This window comes from Panthera onca, chromosome C1, assembly GCF_046562875.1.
Source record: "Panthera onca isolate mPanOnc1 chromosome C1, mPanOnc1 haplotype 2, whole genome shotgun sequence".
Taxonomy (NCBI): domain Eukaryota; kingdom Metazoa; phylum Chordata; class Mammalia; order Carnivora; family Felidae; genus Panthera; species Panthera onca.
The window spans coordinates 207,341,874-207,360,807 of record NC_138346.1 but is presented as its reverse complement, the minus strand read 5'-3'; the positions used below and the strand labels follow the sequence as shown (position 1 = coordinate 207,360,807).

The 18,934-nt window shown below is 51.6% G+C and overlaps 1 protein-coding gene and 1 long non-coding RNA gene across 4 annotated transcripts in view; one reads left to right on the top strand and one right to left on the bottom strand.

The window, feature by feature from the left end:
- CAPZB (capping actin protein of muscle Z-line subunit beta) overlaps positions 1-6,852 on the bottom strand; it is a 135,337-nt gene extending 128,485 nt beyond the window's left edge. The window contains exon 1 of one of the 3 annotated variants that reach the window (XM_060626250.2): positions 6,348-6,852. In XM_060626250.2, the coding sequence (XP_060482233.1) occupies positions 6,348-6,350 (3 nt within the window). In that variant the 5' untranslated portion in view covers positions 6,351-6,852. Of the gene's footprint in view, positions 1-5,079; positions 5,213-6,347 lie in introns of those variants that run through there. The other 2 variants (XM_060626248.2, XM_060626249.2) reach the window with 2 other exon arrangements.
- On the top strand, positions 5,310-18,143 carry LOC132673554 (uncharacterized). Its single transcript, XR_009608101.2, has 3 exons — positions 5,310-5,536; positions 14,824-15,050; positions 18,023-18,143. It is a non-coding gene; the product is annotated as an uncharacterized LOC132673554 (long non-coding RNA).
- The last annotated feature ends 791 nt before the right edge of the window (positions 18,144-18,934 follow it).

The window sequence follows — 18,934 nt, the reverse complement described above, 5'->3', positions numbered from 1 at the left end:
CCAGAGCCCAGGCTGTGGGGTCCAACTGCCCAGGCGGCCTAGGTTTCCTCGCCTGCATGACGAGGGTAACACGAGAACCTGCTTCATAGGACTGCTCTGGGTATTCAAAAGTAGTCAACAAAAAGTAGCTCCTGTTAAGGTCGCGGCCACCATGCACAGTCCCCCCTCCCCGCCCCCCTGCGGACCGGTGGTCTTAGGTGTTTGCCTGCCCAGAGCCTAAGGCTGTGCAAGCAGAGTGGAACTGGGGGCCACCCGAAGATACAGGATTGCTGGGCTAACCAGACTAAAATCCCCGCTTAGTTGTTAGTAGGATATCAAGGCTTTGCAGACAGTACTATCTAGGATTTAAACTGACCAGAAATAGCAAGTTGGATCAATGATAAAGCAGCCTATCAGAATGCCTTACCAGTGAGCTCTGGGGGCACAAATGTCCCTCTCAGACCCAGAGGTGGTAAATCACGGCCTCTCACTCTGCCTTCCTATCTTCATCCTTCTCGCCCATGTGTTCCTCTCCATACCCTGGGCCTCACAAAGGGCTGGGACCCTCGTAACCCCACAGGCTGGTGCTGGCCTCCCTCCGCTCTCTCACCTCTTGGGGCCTTTGTACACACCAGGGCCAGATGACGCTTCCTAAAATACCACGACTCTGCCAGCCTCCTCAAATTTCTACCTGCCCCGTCAAATATTTAACTGGCTCCACACTGTCCCAGATCAAATGCAAACTCCTTAGCTTAGCAACTCAGGCACTCCCCAGCTGACTCCCAGGACTGAGGCACCCCCACTCGCTCTGTCTACTCTGTGGCTGATCTCCAAACTCACAAGACTGACCGGACCCCTGAACTCTGCTTTTGTTCCAGGCAGGGCCTGGAATGGCCTCTCCTTGACTGCACCCCACCCTATCCTCTCTGCCTGGGCAAGGTCTCCCCGGGCTTCACACCCAGCCCCCACCCAAGCTGCCTGTGGGCCGGAGCGGTCTGCAGGGCTTCCTGGAGGAAGTGGAATGCAGGCCGAGCAGACACGTGCCCCTTGCCAATAAAACCTTTTCCATACTACGTCCTTCCTGCTGCCCGAAACCTTCTGGATGCCTCTTGTCTCCCCTTGCGGATCAGAGAACGGGGATTATGGCCTCTGTTTGTGTCCCTTACTCTGCGGTGTGCAGAATAAGACAAATAATAACTGTAGCTACCACCTACTGTGTGCCAAGCACTGGACTCAGTACGTTGCAATTTTCCTTCTCCCGGTATCCCTGTAAAACGTTACCCACGTGCTACGGATCAAGAAACTGAGGCCAAGGGAGATTAAAACTCCCGCTTCAGATCACCGCTGGGCCCAGCTCCAAAGCCCACGTTCTGTGGTGCAGGCGGCAAACAGAGGACAGGGACTCTCGGCTCTCACTTCGCATTGCCTGGCGTTGCTGAAGCGCCCACCGAGTGCCAGATGACCAGTGCAAAGTGTGGGTGATGAGCGGGCACCAAACAGATGAGCACCCTGGTCTCACGGAGCTCACGTGCTCGGTCCCCAGTCCTGACCCTCTTCTTCCAATCTGGGACGAGGGCAAGGATTCGGTCCGTAAGGGGTTCCACCAGGCACAGGCCCTAGATACAGCAGCGGGCCGTGACAATACACAAGTGTCCGATGTACGGGAAGCCTTTTTGGTGAAGTAGAGACTCAGGCTCTGTGAGGGAAGCTCTTCACTCGAAGCACAGCCCAAAGCCAAGCAAACCTCAGCAAGCAGTACAGAGTGAAGGAAAGGGGTCTGTCTCTGGAGTCAGAAAACCCAGTCCCCCACTTAACGGCTACACAGGGACTCCCCACATACCCCTTTGAACCTCATCTGTAGTAGGGTGATAATAACAACAATAGTGACTGTGTATGCAATTATGTGCCAGATGCTGTTAGAAGCACTTGACGTGTATTATCTCATTTAATCCCCATAACGAGCCTTACGAGGAGGTCCTGTTATTATCCCGAGGCAGTCTGGCTCCGAAGTCCTAACTGCTTATACTGTGCTGCCCCCCTCCCAAGGCTGAGCCGTCCCGGTGGGGCTGATGCAGGGATCCAGTGAGCTCAAGCTCGCAGCACAGTGCATGCACATGGCTGGTGCCCTATAAAGGCACATCTCCGCCTCCTTACGCTGCAACACGGCTCTCCGAAAGCCTAGGTCTGGAAATGGCATTGCTCTAGCTGGTCCTAAGGTGGGTGATCTTGTGACGGCATCCTCCGGCCTGGCACGCCCCACTCTCACGGCTGGGATCCGCTGCACAGAGCAATGGGCCCAGAGCCTGTACTGCAGGCTCACAGCTTCTGAGAAGCAGACTGAGTGTCCAGCACGGGAGACGGGTGGCCCCAGCCTGGAGTCCCAGGCCTGCCACTCACACCGGTCACTCAACCTCTCGAGCTTCAAGGTTCCACGCAAGTAAGATGGGGGATGGGCTATAATCTAAGCCACGTTTCTGCATCGCAGTAGATTCTCCATCAGTGGCCGCTCCCCAGGTTGGGAGGGCGGGACTTCCACGGCACCACAGCGTTACAGTGCTGGGTAGGAGAGGTGCTGGCGTGGAGAGGATTCACTTCCACAGTCACGGCAGAGGGAAGAACAGGCACACTCCGAAAGGTCTGGGAGTGAAGCCTGGCACAAGCCAACCTTCTCTTAAATCTCCTGCTGTGTCTCACGCAAATGGCTTGCGGCTGTATCAGTCAAGGTTCTTCCCCCTTAAACTTTAGGTAGAAGTGGCATCTCCCCCCCCCCCCCCCCCCCAAACAATGTAAGCTGTGAGCGATGGACGCTCGTCTTGGTCATCACTGCGTCCCTGGCACAGAACGCTGCATAAAGGAGGCACTGAATACACAGAGAATTAATGCTATCCTACAGCTTCGGGCACCCCCTAAGGCACCGCTGTATTTGCCTAACGGCAAGCATCGCGCAGCCTGGGAAGCAGGAGTTGGAAGGTTATGTACCTGCCCAGCTACCATCTCTCCGGGCTGCCTGCCAGTCATCCGTCCTCTCCATGGGACTTCCGAGTTATAAATAGGAATATCTGCTTTCAAACTATGATTTATCATCTCCATCTCAAGCTATCGATTGTTGGCTATTTTTTTCAAGCATTCCACCAAAGAGGCCAGTTAGGTTTAAACGGACGGGACTGAACGTCCATGTGGGGTCCGAGCTGAACTGTCTCTCGTCTACACCAGGAGACCAGCCAAGACACATTAGCGTCAACTATATTGTTTCACCTTGCAACAATGTGACAGGCCTCTCCTATCAGCTCCTGTCAGGCAAAACCATCCGGGAGCTGGAGGGACAACTCATGAGGGGGCCCCACCATCTAGCACCAGAATCAGAACTCTTAAGTTAGAACAATCATTCTTGACTTGGAAGCTACAGCTACGTAAGGAAAAGTTGTCTATGCATTCTTAACCGATGCCAACAAAAATCATGGCATTTACTCCAAAGTCCAACGCATTTTAGATTCTCAAACTGCTATTCCCCTCCATTGATAACTGAGATGTAGCTTGTTTTCTCGACCGTCACACACTACTGAAAATAACCACGGTGGTCTTAACTCATTTACCTATTCCAACATCCCACGTCACCACTTGTGTCCCAGCCCGACCGACCAGTCTGGATTATTAGAGCATTCATGCAAGGGACTGACCTGACAAGCAGCAGTCAGAAATTACTCAGAAGCCTAGGGGAAACAGCACGTTCCCGAGAATGAGTACAAAAACCCAAGTGGCCGAGTTCACGGACATAAGACACGCCCCAAAAGCCATTTCCTTCAGTGCCAGGTGTTGTTCTAGGCCCCAGGGGTGCAGCCATGGAAAACACAGGGGAAAACCCCTGCCCTCCAAGAGCTCCTGTCCTGGCCCGTGCCAAACCCACCTGTACCACCCTCCGAATGACTACTGCTCTGTTCAGTGAGGTCTCCGGTGCAAAGGACCCAGAACACAACCAGTCCTCAGTAAATGCTGCTGCTCCCTTGCCATCGCTGAGTAGCCCACTATTCTGTCTTCTAAACAGTGTCCTTCCTATCTTCTGGCACAGCAGCAGCCCGGGACAGTGGGGAGGACGGAGGTCAGAGGCTGACAGATGTGCTTCCACTGGCTAAGCGACACCTGGAGTAAGTTACTCCACGACCGAGCGGCAGCCTCTTCACCTGTACGACGGGAACAGTAACTCCCTCAAAGGGCCCCGTGTGGATTCAAGGAGCTCATACAGCTGAACTGCACAGCACAGTGCCTGGCACCTAGTAGCCCTCAAGAAAGGTCAGCCCTTTTCTTCCAGCTCCTCCACGGTTCTTTCAGACTGTCCAAATAAAACCCAAATACAGGACTCCTGAGAAGCATCATATGTCGCTGTGCTGCTCCTCCTAGGTCATTACGGGCCTTGTCCCATTACCTTTGGAGAATCGGGCACCTGGGGCTAAGCCAAGATGCCCCTCCCTGCCAGATATGCTGCCGTGAGCAGCCCCGCCTGGCCATGTTCCCCTCCCTGCTTTTGCCCCAAGAGCAAATTGATTAAACCTCCCCCCACTTTTAAAGTCCTCACCCAACACTGTCCTGGAACACTTCCCCACCCAGGCCCGGGGCGGGGCCGCCTCCCAGCAAAACACTCATCAGAGAAGTCCAATCGCATTAAAAATGGCATAAGCCACATTTTTAATCAATATACAGGAAGGCACCAAGAAAAAAACACAGCCACTCTTAATTAGTCATCCTGGTTCAGCAGCCACATCTCTTCATGAAACAAGAAACTGAGACCCTCAAAACACTCTGAAGCCCAAAGTCCACACGCAAACATCTGCCTGCACTAGGCAGGAGGAGCAGGCGGGTGGCCTGAGCTCTGTCAGCCCATCTCCAAAGGTTCCTTGACCTGAGGCAGAGAAGCCCTCTGGCCCTTCCAGTCTGGGCGGAGAGCCCGTCCTGCAGGAGGCTGCAAGGTGGAGGCAGGGCAGGCTCACTTGCGTTGGCCCAGGTGAAACCTCGGGCCATCCAGAGGACCCAGGGCACCTGCCACCATGATTAAAACAAACACCACGAGTGGAACTGGCTAGCTGTCTCTCTCGGTGTCTGGCTCACCTGATCCGAGGCACCTCCATAATCAGCAGTTCCAACCCTCACAAGCTGACAGTTCAGGGGGAAGGGGAGGCTGCGCCTGCTGTGCTGCATCGTGTCCGGGCCGTTTGTTGGCCTCGGGGCCTGCTGGTCCCCCCCAGGGGCCGCAGCCTCACAAGGGCGATTGTGCGTTCATTCCTGCCCCGGAGACTCCCCCCGCCCTCATCCCTCTGCTCCCACTCAGGCCCCGGCACGACGCCCCACAAGCACCGCACGGGGGCAGCGGCCGCGGAAGGGGCCCCGCAGAGTGCGGCGCTGCCTTCCTGCCTTCCGGGCACACAGGTGCCCGCCCTTCCCTCGCTCGGTCCAGGCGGCCTCCCCAGAAGGGGGCAACCCTCCACCTGAGAAGTCACAGCCCCGGGACCACCACCCTCCCCGCGGGCTGGAGAGCTCCCGATGCTTCCCAGAGGCGGCAAAGAAGGTTCGCCCTGGGTAGAGGGGAGGGACCACCTGGGTCGGGGGCAGGGAGCAGGGCCCTGGAGAGAGGGTAAAGGCCAGGACAGAGGGGGGCTGACGGAGGCTACGCTAAAGGCGGTGAGAAGTCTGGGGAAGAGGATGGGAGGGGGGTGTTAACGTCCAGGCGGGGGCCACGGACGGAGGAGGAGAGGTCCAGACTAAGGCCAAGGAGGGAAGAGAAGGCTCAGGCTGAAGCCTTGGAGGAGCGGGGAAAGAAATCTAGGCTGGGACCACTGGAGGAGGCGTTGACGGGGGCCCAGACCGAAACCACGGAGAAGAGTCGGAGGGAGACGGAGGCCTAGCCCGGACCACAGGGAGGGGAGCCCAGCCTGGGCCACGGGAGGGAGAAACGAAGGCCTACCCTGGCCGCAGGGACGGGGAAAGAGGACCCAGCCCGGGCCGTGGGCAGGGGCAAGGGGGACCACGCCTGGGTCACCGGAGGGGGTGCCTGGCCTGGACCACGGGTCCAGGAGGGTCTAACCTGGGCTGCGGGGGAGACTAGCCTGACCGAGAGGCGGAGAGTGGGACTCCAGCTTGAGCCAAGGGCGGGGGCTGGGAGAGGGAGGCAGGGTTGCTGCCCAGCCCCGCCGCCCGGGCCGGCAGCCCCCTCCCGAGCCGGCAGCGATGGTGTCTACCTGGGTCCCAGACCCCGCCCCTCCCCCACCCGGGGGACCCACCCTTCTCGGGCCGGGGGGTGGGGGAGGACGGCGGAGGCAGGGGGACACGAGCTCCGGCGGGGCCCCCGGGCCTGGGAGAGGGTGACGTCGGGCCTTTACCATGGTGGCGGCGGCGGCGGCGGTCCCGGTCCCGGCGTCTGTGGCTCTCCCCCCCGCAGCAGGGCCCGGCGCTTCCACTTCCCCGGGTGCCCAGGAGTGAACATCCGGGTCAGCGGCCCCCTCCCCCCGCGCCGGGCCGCCGCCACCTTCCTTCCCCGCCCCGGCCGGGCCCGGGCCCGCCCCCACGCAGCCGGCTCTCGGCCAATGAGCGCGCAGGGCCGCAGCGATCGCCAAGTATGGAGCGCGGCGCGGGGGGGAGGAGCGCCGAAGGGGGAAGTGAGGGGCGGGGCCTGCGAGCGGGGCGGAGCTGGGCGCGGCGGCTGGCGGGGTGGGCGGGTCCGTCCGAGGCGCGGGGACCCGGCCGGGGGGCCGGCAGGGGGTTTCCGCCCGCACCCACGCCCTAAGTCGCACCCGGTGGCTACCGAGGCGGGGGTGGCGGAGCGACAGTGCGCGCGGGCCTCCGGGGCGGGGACGAGGAGGGCCCTGGGACTGGGAGGGGTCAGGCCCTGCCCTCCCCTCCCGGTGCACCCGCTGTCTCCCGCGCGGACCCGGAACTGGTGTTGCGGCGGGCCGGTCGGTCCCGGGGAGAGCGTCCGAGCGATCCCGAGGTGTGATCGCAGCGCCGCCACTTGCTGCGTGGGGACCTGGATCAAGTCGCTGCACCTGAGCCGAATCCCAAAAAAAAAAAAGAGAGAAAAAAAAAAGGAGCCCTAGGCCACGCCATTCATTGGGCGCCCACTGTATACCAGGCCCTGTTGGGGGCACCGAAAGAGAGTTGCACTCGACGTGAAGATGCCCTCAGAGCTACCTGCCGCAGGTAGCTGTGAGGACCCCGCAGGTAGAGATTAGAAAACTGGACTCAGGAAATGTTAGGCGTTTACGAGTGTTTTTAAATGTGCTACAGAGAACCAGCCCAGTCGCCCAGTGGGGCTGCCTCACTCCACGGAGTGACTCAGAAAGTTTTTTTATTTCCTTTTCCTTTTTTCTCTCTCACTCGCTCCATTCAACAACTATCTGTTGAGCTTGGTCTAGAAAGCAGAACTAGGATTCTGGCCGTGCTGATAATACCTGCCCTCCCTGGCTTGCTCACTCTATTTTGTGAGAATCAAATCAGGTCAGCTGCGACAGGATTGTAACTGGTTAGTGTTGCACAAATGGCGGGAATTGTTACCACAGGTCAGGCCATGTCCTAGGCCCCCATCCTCAGGGAGCTCAGAGTCAAAAGCTGCCACTGGCATAAAAAATTAATACAAGTAAGTGATTAAGGCCTGTGTTACGGGAATTCAAAGAGAGTGGGACTTAAGAATTTTTTCAGTTGGTAAGCATTTATTGAGCACCTACTGTATACCGAGCACTGTTCTAGGCTCTAAGGATAGAGTAATGAATTTGACAGTCCCAGTCCGTGACGTGACAGAGGTGGACCCTTGGAGGAAAGACAATCACCTGGTAAGTAAACATCGTGTCAGGTGGTGATTAGAGGTGGAGAACACTCAGGGCGAGGGAATAGGCAGGCAGATTAGCCAAGGGGGGCAAGGGGAGGGCTAATTTAGAAAGTAACATTTGATCACAGGGAGGCACAAGAACCAGATAAGGCACAGACCCAAAGGGGACAGTCTCTGGTGTGTTCATGGACCAAGGAGGCCCATGGACTGGGCAGCCCAGTTTAACTAGGGGGAGAGCCCTGGAAGCTGAGGTCGGAGGGACACCAAGCAGTGACAGGATCAGGCCTAGGCTTGAGCAGGATCAGGAGGTTGCTGTGTTCTGAATGGACTGTAGGGGGCTAGGGCCAGTAGAAAGCTATTTAAGGCATGTTTTATTTATTTAAAAAGCACTTAAATGGGGTTTCCTACATGATGAACACCGTTAAGCACTTTACAAATAATAATTCACTTCATCCTCAAAACAGAGGCCCGAAGAGGTAAACTGAAAGTCACACAGCAGAGAGACGAAGGTGCCTACTACCCTGGGGACACAGTGGATGCAGCAAGGGAAGACCCCTTTCTGGATGTTTGCTGATGGCCTGGCAGTGGGCACAGGAAGAAGAAAGGAGTCAGAAATGATGCTAAGATTTTTAGCTTGATCAACACTGGAAGGATTAGCCATTTATTGATCTGTGGAAGATGAGAGGAGGAGCAGGCGTTTGTTTTGATTTGGGGTGGTTATTTTTTTCTTTTTTGTGGGGGGAGGATAAGAGTCAGTTTGGGACAAGTTATGTCTGAGATGCCCGTTGGAGCTCTGAATGCAAATGTCAAGTGATTGGATGTAGAAGTCTGGAGTTGGGGAAGAAGTTAGAGTTGGTATGAGAACTATTAGCTAAGAAATGATATTTTTAGGTACTGAAGGGCCCAAGACATCCAGGTGAGTTCGGTTAGGAGGTGAATGTAGAGGAGAAGAGGTCAAGAAGATAAAGAGGAACCAGCAAGGAGACTGAGAAGGAGTGACCTGGGAGGGTAGCAAGAGGACGAAGAGAAGGTGATGTCCTTTTTTTTTTTTTTTTTTTAATTTTTATTCTTGAGAGAGACAGGGTGTGAGTGGAGGAGGGGCAGAGAGAGAGGGGGAGACACACAATCCAAAGCAGGCTCCAGGCTCTGAACTGTCAGCACAGAGCTGGATGCGGGGCTCGAACTCACGAGCCACGAGCTCATCAGCTGAGCTGAAGTCAGACGCTGAACCGACTGAGCCACCCAGGCACCCCAGGTGGTGTCCCTTCTTAAAGGCAGGGGATAAGAGTATGAGGGAAAGGTTTATGATAGAATAACACTTGAACTGTTTACTTGAAAAAAATAAGACTGACAGGGAACCTTGCTGTTCCAAATGCATACCTGTATTTTCTCATTTAATCCTCATACAACCCTGTGAGGTCAGTGCCTATTATTCCCATTTCACAGATGAGGGAGCTAAGGCACACAAAGGTTAAGTAACTTGCTCCAGATCACATAGCTAATGAGTTCAAAGCCAGGCAGTCTGGGACCAGAGCCCACATCCGTAACCCTAAGTCTGATCCTGTTGCTTTGCTGCTCACAAAGTTAAGTCACATCTGGGGCACCTGGGTGGCTCAGTCAGTTGAGCATCCGACTTCCGCTCGGGTCATGATCTCGCGGTTTCTGAGTTCATGCCCTGCATCGGGCTCTGTGCTGTCAGCACGGAGCCTGCTTTGGATCCTCTGTTCCCCTCTCTCTGCCCCTCCCCTGCGTGATCTCTCTCTCTCTCAAAAATAAATAAACACGGGCGCCTGGGTGGCTCCGTTGGTTAAGCGCCCGACTCCAGCTCAGGTCATGATCTCACGGTTCATGAATTCGGGCCCGTGTCGGGCTCTGTGCTGACGGCTCAGAGCTTGGAGCCTGCTTCGGATTCTGTGTGTCTCCATCTCTCGGCCCCTCCCCTGCTCATGCTCTGTGTCTCTCTGTCTCTAATAAACGTTAGGGGAAAAAATTAAAAAAAAAAAAGGTCACATCAGACAAGAGGCTCGGGGGACAGCCCCCTCGGTCTCTCTCATGCAGCTCTGTTTTCGCTTCTTTGGATACATCTGCTACATTCTTTACGGTCCTGCACCCTCAGCTTGCTTATATCACTATTCCCTCAACATTTCAGCCTGCTTGGGGTCTATCCTGGTGGTCTTTGTTCCTCCTTCATTCACTGCATCAGCTTGCTCTATTACCTGGCAAAGTATTTTTCTGTTTCATAGTTCAAATCCCGACAGAATCCAATGACCCCATCTCATGTCTTAATGATGGCAGCTTGTTGGATAGATCCCCGGCTGATCCCAGATTGAGTCCCCACACGTTGGATCCTACCCCTGACCCGTCAACCATTGCCATGACCATGGGGCCATGGGCATTAAGCATGGCAGCCTGCCAGGGGCTGCGGGTTAGCAGCAACAAACACCATAAATATTTTTAGTACTCTTTCTCCTCCCCTCCTCTTTCAAAAACCCAACCCCCCTTGAAGTTCATGCTGTCATATTTTCCAGCGGCCACCTCTCCTTTTTTTGCCCTCATGAACTAACCTCCTCCCCTCTTGTACCTTTCTTCATGACTTCAGCATCCATAAGCATAATCCATCAGAAATCTTACTGACTCCTCAAGGATTTCTTCCTTACCAATGAGTTTTTCCTTCCCTCTGCCTTAAGTACCCACTCCCGCGGTCTTACCTTGAACCTGCTCCCGCCCATAATTGCAGTCTCAGAACACACAATTGCAAATATCTCATATCCGACTTTAACCTCATTACTATAGTATCACATGCAAGCATTATTTCAACCTCATCAAGCCCTGCAAACCTTCGACCCTGCCAGGTCTTTGCATTTATCTTCCCGTTCACGCTCACCTCCCTCCTCACCCAGCTTAGTAATGAACGCTACACTCACTTCCTTGCAAAAACCAGTAAGCCCTTGCCCCTCTCTTTTCTTCTAACTGGCACCAACCTTGTTAAGCCTGGCTATTCCCCAACACTCTGCCTGCCTCGGAACGTCTGAATGTTGCTGGCAAATTGAAAGTGACTGGTGTCACTCCAGACTGATGTCCACAAATTTCAAATGAGCCCTCAATCCTGGCTAGCAGGATTGCTACCTCTCTGCCATATTCTGTTCCCCTTGCTACTCTGCGAGGATGATCTATCAGCCTTGACCCTCGGTCCCCTTTTCATCCTTCACTCTAAGCGACGGGCTTGCCTCATACTTCACAGACATAACAGTATGAATCAGAACCTTCTGGTCTACCAACAACTCTGCACCTTACCCACGTTCTCTGCCTTCTGGCTTTTGAATGAAGGGTTTGTGCACCCATCGAAGCTGACATCTCCACTCCTACCCTGGATTCCTCTTTCCTTAATCCTCAGTTTCTCCCTCCATACTGGATCATTCCCACCTGCACAAAATAACATGCCCTAATATCTTGTATCCTAAGAAGTTTCAACAACACAAATCTTGATCCCACATCTCCTTATAGCCACCTCCCCATTTGTTTGCTCCCCTTCACCCCAGCACCTTGTGAGTTCTCTGCAATTGCTGTTCCCACATCAACTCCAATTTCTCAGATCAGTCTGGGGTTAGCTTCTGCCTCCACCCGTCGGCCTGGAAACCATGTCGTAGAAGCCAGTGGTCGCTTCAGGGTCTCATCTTACAGCTGACCTCATGGTGTTTGCTGCATTGGTCACTCTCCTTGATGCACCTCTCTCGGTGCTCTGGCTTCCTCTGAGTTCCCTTTGATGCCTCCTTGTCTGTATCTACATACTCTTTTGGTTGCCCTGGGTGTTCAGTATCTAGAACATAACAGGTGTTCAATGGAGGTCTATGAAGTGAGATAGTAGTATCCACATCATAGGAGTGATTCTTGCGTGAACGAGTGGACCAAGATCGACCAATAAAGTATGGCTACTTTTTTTTTTTAATTCTGTTTTTAATGTTTCTTTACTTTTTGAGACACAGAGCACAAGCCGGAGAGGGGCAGAGAGAGAAGGAGACACAATATGAAGCAGGCTCCAGGCTCCGAGCTGTCAGCACAGAGCCAGACACGGGGCCCGAACCCACAAACCGCGAGATCGTGACCTGAGCCGAAGTCGGCTGCTTAACTAACTGAGCCACCCAGGTGTCCCAAAGTATGGCTACTTTTAAATGAGTGCTTACTACATGCTACACTCTTCCCATGCATTACCTCCCTAATTCCTCCTAACAATCCTTTGAGCTAGGAACTTCTATTTTGACCATTTTATGAAAAATGAAGCTGAGCCTTAGAGATGGCTTGCATAGGGGCGCCTGGGTGGCTCAGTCAGTTAAATATCCAGCTTTGACTCAGGTCATGCTCTCACAGTTCCTGAGTTTGAGCCCCTGCGTCGGGCTCTGGGCTGACAGCTCAGAGCCTGGAGCCGCTTCAGATTCTGCCTCTCTCTGCACCCCCCTGCTTGTGCTCTCTCTCTCTCCCAAGAATAAATAAATTTTTTTTAAAAAACCACTTTTTTTAAAGAAATGACTTGCCTAAGGTCACACAGACAATGCATGGACGAATCTGTCGTGACTCTTTCTGACTCAGCGTCTGTCCCGAGCATCACTAAATTGAGATCATGTGTAATAAAGTGTTTTGTCAGTGCCAAAAGACGATGCTACGACACATAGCACATAGCAAGGCAATTTACACATAGTAGGGGCCCATAAGTGTTTGCTGAGCGGAGGCAGGGTGGGAGGAAACCCCCGAGCCAAATCGTACTGTCAGCCGAGGAAAGAAAAAGCCATCTCGAGGACCTCAGAGAAACAGCCTTCCATAGCACGTCGAATCTTTTGCAATGCTTATCAGCCAATACAGGACACAGTAGAGCAGGCATTACCCAGAAGCTTGCCCAACGTGGCTTCTCCTTTTCGTTAAGTCCCCACAGCTGGAAATAGTGGGTTAATAAAGGCACACCACCTCAGGGGACGGGGGCTTGCTTAGCTCCTAAATCCCCTTTGATTTAACAGGCCTGCTTTCTGAATTGGGGATCTTCTTGGATTACTAACAGTGGTTTTAGATGTTTTACTGTGTCTTTGGAGATACAAGAGAACACTAGGATTAGCCAGCTTTTAACCTCTCTCTATACTGAATTCTATAGGCAAGGGGTTTCAATCACATTCCTTGAACATTCCAATTCCATATACTATAGTTTCAGTGGGATTTAGGGGTCTTGTTACCAAAGTATCAGAAGGAAGGAACACCACCTGGTAATGTCATCTTCCCCATCGTTCAGCTGGTTCAGAGGTCACTTCTGGGGCATCCTCTCTTTTCTACGACTCAAGCCTTTCTCATGCTCAGACCTTTAGTTTGGGGAGAATTGAGGCCACCCCCAGCTCCAGAGGAGAGGATCCTGATTGCCTGAAGACAAAGTATGGCCTTGGCCATAGTAATGGGTTTGGGAATGGACCATTAACCTAAGTTGGGCCACAGCACTTTCTGCAGAATGCTAATCAAAATAAACTCTGCGTGAAGGGAGTTGGTCCATCAAGTAAGTCTGGGAAATGCTATAAACGATATTCCCTCTTGGGGATTCTCTGCTCACAGGAACCTTACACTTCAATTATGATGTCTCTTCCCAGACTGTTCAACTACTCCCTCTCAACTAGATGATTGCTATGCTTTTAAGCATCCCTAAGTACTTTCCATCTCACGTTTAAAAAGAAAAAAAAGGTCTACCCCTACACCAGCCTACCGCCTATCTCCCGTCTTCCACAGCTACAGAATTGTCAGGCTGTCCTCTGACTTCCTAACTTCCCATCCTATGCCATCACTCCTCCATACAAAAGACCACAAGGTTGCCCATACATCCATGTCAAAAACACATGGGCTTTGCTCAATCCTCACCTCCTTCGACTCTGGTAGCATTTGACACCATTGGGCACTTTCTCCTTAAAACACCTTCTCCCATTGGCTTCCATGACACCGTGTGACTCTCCCGGTCTTAATCCTACCTCCGTGACTGCTCCTTCTCTGTGTTCTTTGCACACTGTGTCTCTCCTACACAACCATTAAACGATGGGGTCCCTTGTGGCTCAATAGTAGGCTCTTCTCTTAAATTGTGCCCTCTCCTTAGACCATCTCAACCACGCCCCTAGCTTCGGTGACCAGCTGGCTTCAGTCATGAGCCCACCCCTGAAGCTGGCAGGAATGGGGATGTGATCATGGGCGGGGCGTTTCCCTGGTGATGGGAGGAAATTGGAGTACTGTGACCAAAAGGAGAAAGGGATGCTGGAGAATAGAAAACAAAACAAAACAAAACAAAACCAAAAAGATGGCTATTACAGCCATGCATTCTGGGTAAACTCATGCAAAGCAATGAAACAGGCACGTTTTGGGTCTCAGAAATTTGTATCATAGAACCCCTACGCAGGACTGAGTACCGGCAAAACAACAGCCTGATTTCCTCGGAAGACGGGACACTGTGTGGTTAGAAGAGGAGCCTTGGCTAGACAGCTTAGATCAACTTTTTCTACCCCTTAGCATCTTGAAAGAACACGTGGCAAGCAACAGGGAAGTAAACAGGTCACCTGCAATCCACTTCTTTTTAATATATTCCCAAAGTCAGTGCCAAGAGGACCTCTCAGTCCGAGGTTAGACACCATCATCTCAGGGCTTTTGTTTTTGCTCTCCTAGGGGGTACCTGGAGAACTCACAGCTGCCTTCTGCTAGACCAGAACTGTGTGTATCCTGACCATCTGTGGGGTCTTGCTCAGAGTTACAGAAAGGCCTCTCACATGTGGGCCAGCTGTTGGAGTTTTTACACGCATACTTGGGAGAATTCGTGTTTGGTTTATTAAGCTGGCCAGCCAGCCACCCACCAGGCTTGGGATGGGCCTCTACAAGGCGTCTGAGGCTGCCCCTGCCTCTGCCATGTAGTTTTTTTTTCTGACAGTCCCCCCAGAAGCTGAGTTTGGGAACCCTCCTGTTCTGGGTTCTCCCGGAAACCCTGTGTTTTGCACACCTTTTCACTTGCAATTTGTCCCCTCTGCTTTCAGGGCTCCTTGAGACAGAAACTCCAAGTCCTCTCATTAATAATTAGCATAGTACCTGGGATATGGTGCTCTGTGAGTGAAGCCTGTCAAAAGATGAGCCAGAGACCCTCCAAGCACAGTCGTCCGGGATGCAAATCTCGGCTCCTCCAAAGCACGCATCCCGCGTTCCAATCAGACGTTGCAATGTTGCAAATGAAACTGGACCAGATGCAGAACGGACGTAGGAGCCGGTATGGGGGCGGGACTCAGGGACCAGTCTAGTGAAACGGTGCAATAATAAATCAGAGCAACAACCCACTGAAAATCAAATATTTAAAAATGCCATTTATGAGGGGCGCCTGGGTGGCTCAGTCGGTCAAGCGTCCGACTTCGGCTCAGGTCACGATCTAGCGGTCTGTGGGTTCAAGCCCCGCGTCGGGCTCTGTGCTGACAGCTCAGAGCCTGGAGCCTGTTTCAGATTCTGTGTCTCCCTGTCTCTCTGACCCTCCCCTGTTCATGCTCTGTCTCTCTGTCTCAAGAAAATAAATAAACGTGAAAAAAAACTTTTTTTAAATACCACTTATGAGGGTGCCTGGCTGGCACAGTCAGTAGAGCATGTGACTCTTGATCTCAGGGTCATGAGTTCTAGCCCCACGTTGGGCATAGAAATTACTTAAACAAACAAGCAAGGAAAAACAGAAAAAAAAAATACTTAGGGATGGGGCACCTGGGTGTCTCAGTCAATTAAGCATCCAACTTTGGCTCAGGTCATGATCTCACGGTCCATGGGTTCGAGCCCTGCGTCAGGCTCTGTGCTGACAGACTTGGAGACTGGAGTCTGCTTCGGATTCTCTCTTTCCCTCTCTCTCTGACCCTCCCCTGCTCACACTCACTGACTTTCTCTCTTTCTCTCTCTCTCAAAAATAAACATTAAAATTTTTTTTAAAAATTACTTAGGGATACATTTAATGAAAGATATACAAGTCCTATGTACCCTGAAAACTAGAAAACATTGCTAAATAAATAGATGTCCCCTATTCATGGGTTGGAAGACTCAGTATTGTTCAGATATTCATTCTGACGATCTATAGATTCAGTGCAATCTAATTAAACATCCCAGCAAGTTTTTTTTTCCTTCTAGAAATTGACAAGCCGGTTTTAAAATGTACATGGAGGGCCACTTGGGTGGCTCAGTCGGCTCAGGTCATGAGCTCACGGCTTGTGGTTTCGAGCCCAAACCTGCTGACAGTGTGGAGCCTGCTTGGGAATCTCTCTCTCTCCCTCTCTGTCTGTCCCTACCCTGCCGGTGCTCTGTCTCTCGCAAAATAAATAAATACAACTTAAAATTTTTTTTATAATAAAATGTATCTGGAAATGCAAAGACCTGGCGTGAGGCTCTTAAGGGAGGAAAATAAAAGTGAGAGGACGTGCCTGCTACCTGATTTCAAGACCTACTGCAAAGCTATAGAAATAAAAACAGTGTGTCATTGGCAGAAGAGACACACAGATCAATGAAACAGAGTAGTCCAAAATTAGACCCACACATATACATCCAAATAATTTTTGACAAAGATACCAATGTATTTCAGTGGGGGAAGAAAAGTGTTTGAAACAAATGGTACCAGAACAACTGAAGATCCATGTAGAAAACAGTGAATCTTGACTCGTACGTCATTCCATGTGGAAACATGAACTCAACTGCATCACAGACCTGGGGCACCTAGTTGGTTCAGTTGGAGGAGCATGTGACTCTTGATCTTGGGGTCATGAGTTCAAGCCCCACATTGGCTGTAGAGATTATTTAAAAATAAAATCTTTTTTAAAAAAAGCTAAAACTCAAGCTTCTGGAAGACAACATGAGTGAAAATCTTTGCAACATTGAGCAGGCAGAAGTTTCTCAGGATACAAAACACACTAGCTAGAAAAAAAAAAAACCCTGATAAATTGGACTTGATTTTTTTAAAAGTTTTTATTGTTTATTTATTTTTGAGAGAGAGAGAGAGAGAGAGAGAGAGAGACAGTGTGAGCAGGGGTGGGAAGGAGGCACAGAGAGAGGGAGACACAGAGTCCAAAGCAGCTCCAGGATCTGAGCTGTCAGCACAGAGCCCAATGCGGGGCTCAGACCCACAAGTTATGAGATCATGACTCAAGGCGAAGTTGGAAGCTTAAGCGACTGAGCCACCCAGGCGCCCCAAATTGGACTTGATTAAAATAAAACAATCCTGCTTTTCCAAAGATACCATTGAAGAAAAGGCTTTCAGAACCATGTAAAGCATTGTTTAACTTTACACAGGACTTAAAATCCTTTTGAAAGAAAATGGCATTCTCTTCACTACATGAGCTCCAATTCTTCCAAATAAATAAACATAAATATTAGCTTTATTTTTTAGTCAAGGGAACCAATGGAGTGCATAGCATAAGAGGTCCTTTGTTGAGATTGTTAACTCCCAGGACCAGGCTAGACCCAACGACCTATTTATTGAAGGCAATTGATGTCATTATAGTCAGAAAGACTCCAGATTCTGGCCGAAAAGGAAAGCAGAGGTCAAAGGCAGAGAAGTGACTGCAAATATCTGGTCCAGCAGGTAAAGTGACTGTACATAGGGAAAATGAATCGCCAAGTCTGAAGGTAGGCAGGTGGGGGACGGCATGCAAAGGAGAAAAGCAGAGGGCATGATGGGTCAGGTTGATTCAGCACAGAGGTCCAGAGTGATGACGGTACGGATGGAGCTCATTTCTAACCCTCACTGGTGCTCACTGGTTTGACAGCTTGAAACAGCCGGGCAGGAACAGACATACTTGATTTTAGATCCTATGAGGTCTGACCCCATGTAAAACCTATACGTATCAAGAAAACTCCAATTGCCAGACTTATCTGTTAGGCACCACTCCCCGGACAACTGCCATTGTAGTTCTGTTGGCTTCATCTGGATGACTTTTCATTCTTTGCTCCACACTAGCTGTGATTGCTGTAGGTACGTAGCACAGGCAGGTCACCTGTTCCACTTCCTCTTCCCGGATGCAAACATCGTCTGTATTTCCCAGCCTCCTTTGAGGTAGGTTGTAGTCATGAAACTGGTTTCATCCAATGGAATGTGGGAGCAAGTAACATGAGCCACCTCCAGGCATGGCCACAAAAGGCCACTTGTAACCTGCCCCATTCTCTCTCTCTCTCTCTCTCTCTCTCTCTCTCTCTCTCACTCTCTCTCTCTCTCGTCATCAGCCAGCCGAATGCAGACGAAGCAAGAGAAGACTCCATGATGGAAGAAGCCTGAATCCCCTCCCAGGACAGTTCACAGTCCCAGTGTCTCAGGGAGAAAATAAACCTGTATGGTCGTAAGTCACTGAGAACTGGAGGTTGTTTGTTTCGGCAGCTAGCGTTATCCTGACCAGCACAAGTCTCAAGAGCTCCCCCATTATAGCTTCCCATCTAGCAGGTAATGTTTGGGGCCACCAATTTAAGCAGGATTTCCATACCAGTGTGAAGGTTCCATAGGTATCTCAAGATAGAGTTGGTGAGACGGGACAAAGGTCACACAGCTACATGGATGGTGAGCCGGGGTTTGAACGGAGGTCTGTCTGACCCCAAACCTATGCTTTTCACATTCTTCCACATTACCCAAAAACAAAGAGGTGTTTAGATGTTTCGAGTGATGATCATCACGAGGATAGGCTGTAGGGCTCTGCGTAATTTACTCTCTGGCACATTTGTGCTATGTATTTTTTTTTAAGTTTATTTGTTTTGAGAGAGAGAGAGAGAGAGAGACGGAGAGAGAGCGCTCGAGCAGGGGAGGGGCAGAGAGAGGGAGAGAGAAAGAATCCCAAGCGGAATCTGCCCTGTCAGTGTGGAGCCCAGCACAGGGTTCGATCCCATGATCCTGGGATCATGACTTGAACCGAAATCAAGAATTGGACATTTAACCGACTGAGACACCCAGGTGCCCCATCTGTGCTCTGTGTTACTATAGAGCCTCCACCGCTTCCCCATAAGCCAGTGAGGTTGAGTATATATGAACATTTGAATAGGTAATGGAATCCTCATTTTTATATCAACATCATCCCCAAGGGCTGAAACGTGGGTGATTAAAATTATTATCTGTTTCTCTAGCCAGCAACCCAAATGTTCACCAGTCTG